This window comes from Acinonyx jubatus, chromosome C1 (assembly GCF_027475565.1).
Source record: "Acinonyx jubatus isolate Ajub_Pintada_27869175 chromosome C1, VMU_Ajub_asm_v1.0, whole genome shotgun sequence".
NCBI lineage: Eukaryota > Metazoa > Chordata > Mammalia > Carnivora > Felidae > Acinonyx > Acinonyx jubatus.
In genome coordinates, this window is record NC_069381.1 from 36,781,860 (window position 1) to 36,794,040 (window position 12,181).

Sequence of the window (12,181 nt, forward strand, 5' to 3'; positions counted from 1 at the left end):
CAGAGCCTGCTTGGGATTCTCTCTTTCTCTCTCTGCCCTTCTCTGCATGCATACATGCACTCTCTCTCTCTTTCTTTCAAAAAAATAAAATTTAAAAAAAACATTCTCCAATATTTCTCCCACTCATTCTGCCTCTCTGTCCCATGGCACTCCCCCTTGCCAGGCCACCATCACATCTTATCTGAATATTGCAACGGCAAGAGAAATGGTCTTCTAGAGCCAGTCTTTCAATCACCCCCACCCATACACACACATATACATCATCTAAGAATCTAAGACCTGGATTCTTGAGGCAGACTGGATTCAAATCCCGATCCCCCTTCTCACCCTTTGATGTCCTGGGAAACCTGCATTAGTTCGTCTATATATACCATGGGGAAAATGGTAATGTCTACCTCAAATTTTTATTATGAAGATTAAAGGAGTTACTATATGTAAATCACTTTAATATAGTACTTGACGCTTAGTAAGCACACAACAAACATTTACCTATTATTATCTCCCAAATAGCTGTCAGAGTAATCTACTATCTAACCAGGTCACTTTCCATTTTAAATCCCTTGGGTGGGGGAGGAGTCAAGATGGCAGAACAGCATGGAAGTTTTTTGTGTGTTTCGCATCCATGAAATACAGCCAGACCAACACTAAACCATCCTGCACACCTAGAAAACTGATTGGAGGATTAACACAACAATCTGCACAACCTGAACCATAGAATTCAGCAGGTATACAGCGCGGAGAGGTGAACTTGGGGAGCGAGAAGCCATGGGAAGGGAGGTGCTTTCGTGTGCAGAGAGAGAACGGAGATGGGGGGGGGAGAATATGGGAAAGCACCCCTCCCCAAAAGTAGCTGGAGAGAAAGTGGAAAATTTGGAAACAGCCACAGGGACTAAACTAAAAAGGGAGAAAGGAGAAAGGAGAGGGTTTAAATTCCATTAAGACTGTAAACAAGGGGAGCACAAAGTCTGCAACTCTGCACCTCAATACCTGGCGGTGCTCTGGTGGGAAGGGCAAATCCCCAGGAACAGAATGGGGTCCGAGAGGTTCTTGGGCCACACGGGGAAAAGCAGTTCCACTGCTGGAAGGACATTTGGTAGAGATTGTTGAGGCCACCTGGTCCCAGCAGACCCCAGAAAACGGCCACATTCGCTGGTGCTGGAACAAGGTCATTAAGGGTGAAGCCTGGTGCCAGATGTGTGTTGTGATTTCCCATAATCCCTGAAAAGCTGCTGCTACACTATCTCATGAACTTTTTCTGGGGCGGGCTGGCGCCTGGCCGCAGTCTCAGGGCACCAGCAGCAGCAGGGTCTCATGAACGTTCCTGGGTGCGGCCAGCACCTGGCCATTGCTCAGTGAGACCCTCCGCAGGGGCAAAATGGGTCAAAGCCGCAGTCCTTCAGAAGTAAGGGGTCGAGGAAAACAGCCACATCTAAGATGAAACTAGGGAGAAAGGTACTGCCTGGGGCCTGGTCACGGGCAGTGAAAAAACGGGGAGTGGATGAAAGCTGAAGACAGAGGATGGACGCATGATTGCTATTCCAGGAGAACAGAGTTCCGATACTGGAGACTGGGTAGCTGGGTGATGCCTTTTCACCACTCCCACGCATGTGTATATGCACCTAGGAGCGCCTTAACAAGCCACCCCAGTGGGGCTAGCAGTGCCATCGAGTGGGGAACGGAGCCATTACACTGAGCCCCACCCAACTGGGCCAACTTCGCTCTTCAAGAACACAAGTCTCACTGCCTGCCTAGTTTATGGACTATAAAGCACTACATAGTCTGACTTCTAGGGGAAAAGAGAGTAATTTCAGTCCTATTTCAATCTGTTATCAGGTCCATCTATTCAATTTTCTTTCTTTCTTTCTTTTGTTATACTTATTCTCTTTTTCTTGAATACAGAAAGAGAAAAAATTCATTTTTATTTTCAATTTTTATTAAAAATATTTTTCTTCAATTTTTTTACTATATTTTTTACTTTTGTGTACATTTTTTAAAATTCTATTTTACTTCCATCATCTTATTTTAGTCTACTTCAGCGTATTAACTTTTTGAAATTTTCAAACAATTTCCTTTTCTTTTTTCTTTTTTGTTTCTTTTCTTTTTCTTGAATGCAAAAAGAGAAAAACTTCATTTTTACTTGCAATTTCTATTAAAAATATTTTTCTTTAATTTTTTTTACTATATATTTTTTTGCTTTTATGTAACTTTTTTTCAAATTCTATTTTACTTCCATCACTTCATTTTAGTCTACTACAGTGTATTCACTTTTTTAAATTTTCAAATGATTTCCTTCTTTTTCCCCCCCTCTGTTTTCTTTTTGTTTCTTTTCTTTTTCTTGAATACAGCGAAAGAAAAAATCCATTTTTATTTTTAATTTTTATTGAAAATATTTTTCTTTAATTTTTTTCTACTATATTCTTCGCTTCTGTGTAATTGTTTTCAAATTCTATTTTACTCCCATCATCTCATTTTAGTCTACTTCAGTGTATTCATTTTTTCAAATTCTCAAACGATTTCCTTTTTTTCCTCCCTTTTTTTTATTTAAAAAAGGGTTTCTATCAAACCACTTTCAACACCCAGATCAAAACACACTTAGGATCTAGCATCATTTATTCGATTATTTTGTGTGTGTATTTTTAATTTTGAATATTTTTTTAATTTTAATTTTTTTAATTTTAATTTTTCTACTTCATTAATTCCTTTTCTCCCTTCAAAATGACAAAATGAAGGAATTCACCTCAAAAGAAAGAGCATGAAAAAACGACAGCCAGGGATTTAACCAACACAGATACAAGCAAGATGTCTGAACCAGAATTTAGAATCATGATAATAAGAATACTAGCTGGAGTTGAAAATAGATCTGAATGCCTTTCTGCAAAGATAAAAGAAGTAAAAAGTAGTCAGAATGAAATTTAAAATTCTATAACTGAGCTGCAATCACAGATGGATGCCATGGCGGCAAGGATGGATGAGGCAGAACAAACCATCAGAAATATAGAGGACAAACTTACAGAGAATAATGAAGCAGAAAAAAAGAGGGAGATTAAGGCAAAAGAGCACGACTTAAGAATTAGAGAAATCAGAGGTGCCTGGGTGGTTTTGTCGGTTGAGCTTCCAACCTCGGCTCAGGTCATGATCTCACGGTCTGTGAGTTCGAGCCCCACATCAGGCTCTGTGCTGACAGCTCAGAGCCTGGAGCCTGCTTCAGATTCTGTGTCTCCCTCTCTCTCTGACCCTCCCCCATTCATGCTCTGTCTCTCTCTGTCTCAAAAATAAATAAACATTAAAAAATAATAAATTAGAGAAATCAGTGACTCATTAAAAAGGAACAACATCAGAATCATAAGGGTCCCAGAAAAGGAAGAGAGAGAAATAGAGGTAGAAGTGTTATGGGAGCACATCATAGCAGAAAATGTTCCTAACCTGGGGAAAAACACAGACATCCAAATCCAGGAAGCACAGAGGACCCCCATTAGATTCAACAAAAACTGACCATCAACAAGGCATATCATAGTCAAATTCACAAAATATTCAGGCAAAGAGAGAATCATGAAAGCAGCAAGGGAAAAAAGTCCCTAACCTACAAGGGAAGACAGATCAGGTTTGCAGCAGACCTATCCACAGAAACTTGGCAGGCCAGAAAGGAGTGGCAGGATATATTCAATGTGCTCAATCAGAAAAATATTCAACAAGAATTCTTTATCCAGCAAGGCTGTGATTCAAAATAGAAGAAGAGATAAAAAGTTTCCCAGGTAAACAACAACTAAAGGAGTTTGTGGCCACTAAACCAGCCCTGCAAGAAATTTTAAGGAGGACTCTCTGAGGGGAGAAAAGATGAAAAAATATATATACAGAGAGAGAGAGAGAGAGAAATAAATAAATAAATACCAAAAGCAACAAAGATTAGAAAGGACCAAGGAACACCACCAGAAACTCCAACTCTACAAGCATCATAATGGCAATAAATTCATATCTTTCAGTTCTCACTCTAAACGTCAATGGACTCAGTGCTCCAATCAAAAGACATAGGGTAACATAATGGATAAGAAAACAATATCCATCTATATGCTGTTTACAAGAGACCCACTTTAGATCTAAAGACACCTTCAGATTGAAAGTAAGGGGATGGAGAACCATGTATCATGCTAATGGTCAACAAAAGAAAGCTGGAGTAGCCATACTTACATCAGACAATCTACACTTTATTTTTTTTTTAATGTTTATTTATTTTTGAGACAGAGAGTGACAGAGAATGAATGGGGGAGGGTCAGAGAGAGAGGGAGACACAGAATCTAAAGCAGGCTCCAGGCTCTGAGCTGTCAGCACAGAGCCGGATGTCAGGCTCAGACTCACAGACCATGAGATCATGACCTGAGCCGAAGTCAGATGCTCAACCAACTGAGTCACCCAGGCACCCCAATCTAGACTTTAAAATAAAGACTGTATCAAGAGATTCAGAAAGGCATTATATCATAATCAAGGGGTCTATCCACCAAGAAGACCTAACAATTGTAAATATTTATGCACCAAATGTGGAACACCCAAGTATATAAATCAATTAATCACAAACAAGGAAACTCATCGATAGTATTACCATAATAGGAGGAGACTTCAACACCCCACTCACAGCGATGGATGGATCATCTAATCAAAAAGTCAACAAGGAAACAATGGCTTTGAATGACACATTGGACCAGATGGACTTAACAGATATAATCAGAGCATTTCATCCTAAAGCAGCAGAATATACATTCTTCTCCAGTGCACATGGAACGTTCTCCAGAATAGACCACATACTGGGACACAAATCAGCCCTAAGTAAGTACAAAAAGATCGAGATCATACCGTGCATATTTTCAGACCACAACACTATGAAACTCGAAATCAACCACAAGAAAAAATTTGGAAAGCTAACAAATACTTAGAAACTGAAGAACATCCTACTAAAGAATGAATGGGCTAACCAAGAAGTTAAAGAGGAAATTAAAAAGTATATGGAAGTCAATGAAAATGATAACACCACAACCCCAAACCTCTGGGACACAGCAAAGGCAGTCATAAGAGGAAAGTATATAGCAATCCAGGCCTTCCTAAAGAAGGAAGAAAGATCTTAGATACACAACTTAACTTTACGCCTTAAGGAGCTGGAAAAAGAACAGCAAATAAAACCCAAAACCAGAAGAAGACAGGAAATAATAAAGATTAGAGCAGAAATTAATGCTATCAAAACCATAAAAAGACAATAGAACAGATCAATGAAACCAGAAGCTGGTTCTTTGAAAGAATTAACAAAATTGATAAACCACTAGCCAATTTGATCAAAAAGAAAAAGGAAAGGACCCAAATAAATAAAATCAAAAATGAAAGAGGAGAGATCACAACCAACACAACAGAAATAAAAACAATAATAAGAGAATATTATGAACAATTATATGCCAATAAAGTGGGCAATCTGGAAGAAATGGACAAATTCCTAGAAACATATACACTACCAAAACTGAAACAGGAAGAAATAGAAAATTTGAATAGATCCATAACCAGTAAGGAAGTTGAATTAGTAATCAAAAATCTGCCAAAAACAAGAGTCCAGGGCCAGATGGCTTTCCAGGGGAATTCTACCAAACATTTAAGGAAGAGTTAACACCTATTCTCTTTAAGCTGTTCCAAAAAAATAGAAATGGAAAGAAAACTTCCAAAGTCTTTCTATGAAGCCAGCATTACCTTGATTCCAAAACCAGACAGACACCCCACTAAAAAGGAGAACTATAGACCAATTTCCCTGATGAACATGGATGCAAAAATCCTCAACAAGATATTAGCCAACCGGATCCAACAATACATTTAAAAATTTTTTCACCACGACCAAGTGGGATTTATACCTGGGATTCAGGGCTGGTTCAATATCCACAAAACAATTAAGGTGATTCATCACATCAATAAAAGAAAGGACAAGAACCATATGATCCTCTCAATAGATGCAGAGAAAGCATTTGACAAAATACAGCATCCTTTCTTGATAAAAACCCTCAAGAAAGTAGGGATAGAAGGAGCATACCTCAAGATCATAAAAGCCATATATGAACGACCCAATGCTAATATCATCCACAATGGGGAAAAACTGAGAGCTTTCCCCCTAAGGTCAGGAACAAGACAGGGATGTCCACTCTCACCACTGTTATTCAACATAGTATTGGAAGTCTTCACCTCTGCAATCAGACAACACAAAGAAATAAAAGGCATCCAAATCAGCCAGAAGGAGGTCAAACTTTCACTCTTTGCAGATGACATGATACTCTATATGGAAAACCCAGAAGATTCCAACAAAAAACTGCTAGGATTGATCCACGAATTCAGCAAAGTTGCAGGATATAAAATCAACACAGAAATCAGTTGCATCTCTATACACCAACAATGAAGCAAGAGAAAGAGAAATCAAGGAATTGATCCCATTTACAGCTGCACAAAAAAAAAAAAAAAAAAAAAACATAAAATACCTGGGAATAAATCTAACCAAAGAGGTGAAAAATCTATACACTGAAAACTAGAGAAAGCTTATGAAAGAAATTGAAGAAGACACAAAGAAATGGAAAAAGATTCCATGCTCCTGGATAGGAAGAACAAATATTGTTAAAATGTCGATATTACCCAAAGCAATCTGCATATTCAATGCAATCCCTATCAAAGTAACACCAGCATTCTTCACAGAGCTAGAACACATAATTCTAGAATGAACCTGGACCACTTTCTTACACCATACACAAAAATAAACTCAAAATGGATGAAAGACCTAAATGTAAGACAGGAAGCCATCAAAATCCTCGAGGAGAAAGCAGGCAAGACCTCTTTGACCTTGGCCGCAGCAACTTCTTACTCAACACATCTCTGGAGGCAAGGAAAACAAAAGCAAAAATGAACTACTGGGACCTCATCAAAATAAAAAGCCTCTGCACAGTGAAGGAAACAATCAGCAAAACTAAAAGGCAACCAACAGAATGGGAGAAGATATTTGCAAATGACATATCAGATAAAAGGTTAGCATCCAAAATCTATAAAGAACTTATCAAACTCAACACCCAAAAACCAAATAATCCAGTGAAGAAATGGGCAAAAGACATGAATAGACACTTCTCCAAAGAAGATATCCAGATGGCCAACTGACACATGAAAAAATGCTCAACATCACTCATCATCATGGAAATACAAATCAAAACCACCATGAGATACCACCTCACACCTGTCAGAATGGCTAACATTGACAACTCACGCAACAATAGATGTTGACGAGGATGTGGAGAAAGAGGATCTCTTTTGCATCGTTGGTGTGAATGCAAGCCGGTGCAGCCACTCTGGAAAACAGTATAGAGGTTCCTCAAAAAACTAAAAATAGAACTATCCTATGACCCAGCAATTGCACTATTAGGCATTTATCCACGGGATACAGGTGTGCTGTTTCGAAGGGACACATGGACCCCCATGTTTATAGCAGCACTATCAACAATAGCCAAAGTGTGGAAAGAGCCCAAATGTCCATCAATGGATGAATGGATAAAGAGGATATATATATATATATATATATATATATATATATATATATATATATATAATGGAGTATGACTCGGCAATCAAAAAGAATGAAATCTTGCCATTTGCAACTACATGAATGGAACTGGAGGGTATTATGCTAAGTGAAATTAGTCAGAGAAAGACAAAAATCATATGACTTCACTCATATGAGGACTTTAAGAGACAAAACAGATGAACATAAGGGAAGGGAAACAAAAATAATATAAATTAGAGAGGGGGACAAAACAGAAGAAACTCATAAATATGGAGAACAAACAGAGGGTTACTGGAGGGGTTGTGGGAGGGGGGATGAGCTAAATGGGTAAGGGGCACTAAGGAATCTACTCCTGAAATCATTGTTGCACTATATGCTAACTAATTTGGATGTAAATTTTTTTAATTCAATTTAATTTAAAAAATATCCCTTGGGTGGATTCCCATGGCCTTTTATAAAGTCTGAAATCCTTACCTGGGCTGATCAGGCATCATTATGCTGCTGGAGCTTTTTCAGTGTCCTATCCCCCGTACTACAGCCAAGGAAATTCAATTCAGTGGACATTTGCAAAGGAATACCAAGAGAAGGAAAAAGAAAGAGAAAGACCAAATGCTGTGCTTTTGGTCTCCAAAATGGGATTTTTGAGTTGTATCTGGCCAGAATAAATAATTTTCTAACTTCCTGTATCTCCCATTAGCATGTCCTGTTGGAGTAGCCTGTAGATTTCCAGTCTCAATCAGGAGTAGAGAAGACACAGGCTGCATCATAAGGAAAGTTTCTACTACATTAAATGAAGGTTGTGAAAAAAACCACCTCTTCCAGCCTGGCAGACTAGGGGAAGAATTAGCATGCTTTGTAATGATTTTAGTGACACAGAACAGAAAAGAATAAAAATAAATAAACAATATATGTAAAAAAAATAATAAGCATTTAAAAAAATAATAGCAGAGGTGGCGAGGCCAGGGGTCAGGAGAGCATTTGATTTTTCCCCTCTAGGCTAAAATTCCAAAAGTCAGGATTTGGATAGATTTTGCCTTGCTCCCTTTTGGAGAGGAGACAAAGTGAAAATGGCAGTGAAGCAGATAAATGGTTTGAGTTAGCAGCCTCAAGACTCTCTTAGGCTCCTGGGTATAGTACAAAAAGTCCCAAAGTTCTTTGCTTTCCAAGGAAAGATATGGAATGCAGCTGAAGGACTGGCCAGGTCTCAGAAGGGGTTAACATCTCCAGCAAGAACATGAGTAAGAGTGAGTCAGTTAAGGAGTCCCCAGGCCCTGACCCTGCTAAAAGAACTAACTAGAAGTTCACCAACCACACTCGGCAATTTGTCAGTCAGCCCAGAGGACCCCAGGACCAGACTCATGAAACTGAGACTAGCCTGGATCCTGAAGGCAGAGCATGGAAATGAGGTCCTCAGCCCGATCACCACAATGTGTTCATATGAAGGCTACCATACACTTATCAAGGTACAGAGGAAGAATCTGGAAAACTAAAACACCATGAGTTACCCAGAGGAAAGTTTATAAACTGGAAGATTCTGAGACATGGCCAAATAACAACTTCTAGATGAGGAATGGAGATAGTCAGGAGGTGGGAAGGCCTTGAGAAGAAGGAGCTGAAACATTTAATGTGTGATAAATAATAGAACATTCCAGGGGCTGGTACTTGGTCCAGATGAAAGTATCACCACTAGACTCTGTCTTAACTATTAACCTACCAAATAAAACCTGGCAATGGAGACTGGGGTAAGGGCTTGAGGAGTGGAGGCAGTGACAGGGAGAAGAATAGGAAGCTGTAGCAGAGATTGAGTTTATTGTTCAAGGCTGTAAACCCAACACCTAAAATGTGCCTTTCTTAGCATAAATAAATGAATGAATAAATGAATTTTGGGCAATGCCTATAAAGAAGGTTGGGAGTGGGGGACAGCAGCTTGGGCGGCCAGGTCTGTTGGATCCTAGTTTACCAACTAATAGGTAATAAATACCAAAACACATTACTTTCTAATTATTTCACTACATTTTCCTCTTATCTATGCTCTCCAGATTATTTATGCCTCTGGTATCCAGGGCTGGCTCCATGGGCATGGAACAGGGCCCCGTACTCAGAAGGTGGCAAGCTTGGTTTACTGCTTTCCTGTCATCATTTTGAAATTGCTAACAACTTTTTAATGAGGGGCCCCACATTTTCATATTGCGCTGGGATCCACAAATTACTTAAGTAATTTGGGACCTGATTGTATCTGTAGTGTCTTCTGCAGCTTGATAGCACGGGGTGGACATTGGCAAACACCGGAAATCCAAGTGAGAACCAATTGTAAAATGTGTACCACCAGACAAGCCACACTATATAAGTATAATGATTACACATGCCCACCCCCAACCCCCGTGGGTTTTGATAGAATTTCAGAGTAGGAAAGAAGGTTTTTGGGGTTTTTGTTTTTGTTTTTGTTTTTTGTTTTAAACATAGCACTTTACCATTTATTTGTGGCAAAGAAGAAAAACAGTGGCCTCAGCCTTGGTATTATTTCAAAACCTAAATTCAGATATCCCATGATTGCAAACTGTCACAGATGAAGTGTGACACTCCAGAAGGGCGGTAAGAAGTCTCCCTGAATGAAGAAGGTTCGCATCAATTGGTGAAAGGTTAGAAATCCGAGAACTCGCGCCTGCCTCCTCTGGCCAAGCCTTAGCTGTCGCTCCCAGCGCTCTTCCTCCTCCGCGGGGAAGCCGGGAGCTCGCCAGAGTGTACGGAGACGCGGTAGGCTGGGCGACCCTCTCCAGGCGCGGGGCGGAGAAAGCCCACCCGCCTCCGGAGCCCCACAGACTTGTCTGCGACCCTCACAGCGATGGAGCCCTCCTGGCTGGAGATGCGCTGGGCGCGGCCCTTGTACCTGGCCTTTGTGTTCTGCCTGGCCCTGGGGCTGCTGCAGGCCATCAAGCTCTACCTGCGGAGGCAGCGGCTGCTGCGAGACCTGTGCCCTTTCCCCGCGCCCCCCACCCACTGGTTCTACGGGCACCAGAAGGTAATGGAAGGGAGGGGCGGAGAAGGATGCTGCCAAGGGAACCCGGCGAGCGGAGAGGAGGCTGCTTGCGCCCCTTCCTCCCATCGCTGCGTCCTGCACAGCTGGCCCACCCTGTGGCTCACAGCACTGCAGGGAAAGGAAAAGAGCCTGGAGCCTCTAGGGTGGAAGCTCCGGGAGGGCTGGGAGGGCCACGTAGAGACTGAGTACAGAAAAAGAACGTGCTGTAGTTCAGGGCGGGCTCTAATTGCTTCACCAATCTCTTGCATTTATGTACTGCATTTTAAAAATCCTACATGGATCGCTAAAAATTAGTTATGTTATTCTAAATAATGCAAATTAACTGCAGAAAATATGCAAAATTGAGCACAATTAATTGCCACCCTCAGTCCGTTACAACCAGAGAAAATGAACTTTCTTTTCCCAAGATTCTTTTGAAGTAGAGAGCAGCCCCAGCCAATAGCTCAAAAACGGTTGGCGAATTTACCTTTTGGTCTCTCTTGTTCTCCAAATCCTCTCTCACTCCTGATTACCTTGTTTTATTCATTCAGCCAGCTTTGAGTGGAATTGTGTGATGGGTGCTAGCATTACAAAGAGCAGACCCCCGTACCTGCCCTCAGAGGGCCAAACCAGATGCATATTTAGACCACAAAGAGATAATGCAAATACAGTAGTGAGTGCTTTGATAGAGGCCCAGGAACAAGGCATCTTGGAAATAGGTGTCTGTACCTAGGGGAGGAAGGAAAGTCTCTGAAAGGCTGGGCAGAATTCTAAAGGGTGGGTGGGTTGGGAAGGGTGTCTCCGGCAGAGCTACTGCGGAATTCTTTGGCTCCCCCACTCCTGGTCCTTCCCTAAAGCAACCACTCTCAACTGTTTCACCTGTTTATTTTCATCCTTACTGCTAAGTTAATATTACTATGTTGCATTTCTTAATTCAATCATTTTAGATATCCATTTACTAGCTACTTTATGATGAGTAACCACTTATACCTCATCTTTTGCTGTCCCAATATAGTTATATTGTATTTTTTGGTTAAATAGAAAAATTAGTATTTATATTATTTTTATTATGTAAATGTTTACTTACCACTGATCTAATGGTTGATTTTGTTTCTTTTCTTATGGAACATTTTTTCTTCCACAGTGTTTCTCATATGCTTAGTTTTTCAAAATCTGTCACTGTTTTTTTTTCCCCCCAATGTTTTAATAGATAGATCTGTCAAACACATCTCAAGAATCTTTCCAAGTATTAAAACATATCAAACAACCTGTCAGTTTTTATGCTTTTCTGGAGGCATTTCTCCCAAAGACCTCTCCTCCTCTTCTAAGCTGGACTGGTCGGTTCTTCTCTAGGTCTGATACATAGATATTGTGCCATCCTGTGTCATATCTTCCATTTCCTGGATACTATGTCTTCTATTTTTCTTGATTTATTTAATCATTTTTATGGGTAGCTCCTTGAGATTGAGTGAAAGGAATGTCAGGTGAATTTTTTGAGCTCTTGAATAGCTGAAAATGTCTATTAAAATTCATTAATGAATTTTAATTCATTAAAATTCATGACTGATAATTTGGCTGGGTATAGAATTATACTTTGGAAATAATTT

At 40.1% G+C, this 12,181-nt stretch overlaps 1 protein-coding gene across 1 annotated transcript in view; it reads left to right on the forward strand.

The window, feature by feature from the left end:
- The first annotated feature begins 7,923 nt into the window (after positions 1 to 7,923).
- The window catches only part of LOC106973491 (cytochrome P450 4X1), a 32,321-nt gene continuing 28,063 nt past the window's right edge, over positions 7,924 to 12,181 (forward strand). Inside the window, exon 1 of the mRNA XM_015070562.3 lies at positions 7,924 to 10,577. Coding sequence (XP_014926048.2) covers positions 10,401 to 10,577 — 177 coding nt within the window. The 5' untranslated portion in view covers positions 7,924 to 10,400. The remainder of the gene's footprint in view (positions 10,578 to 12,181) is intronic.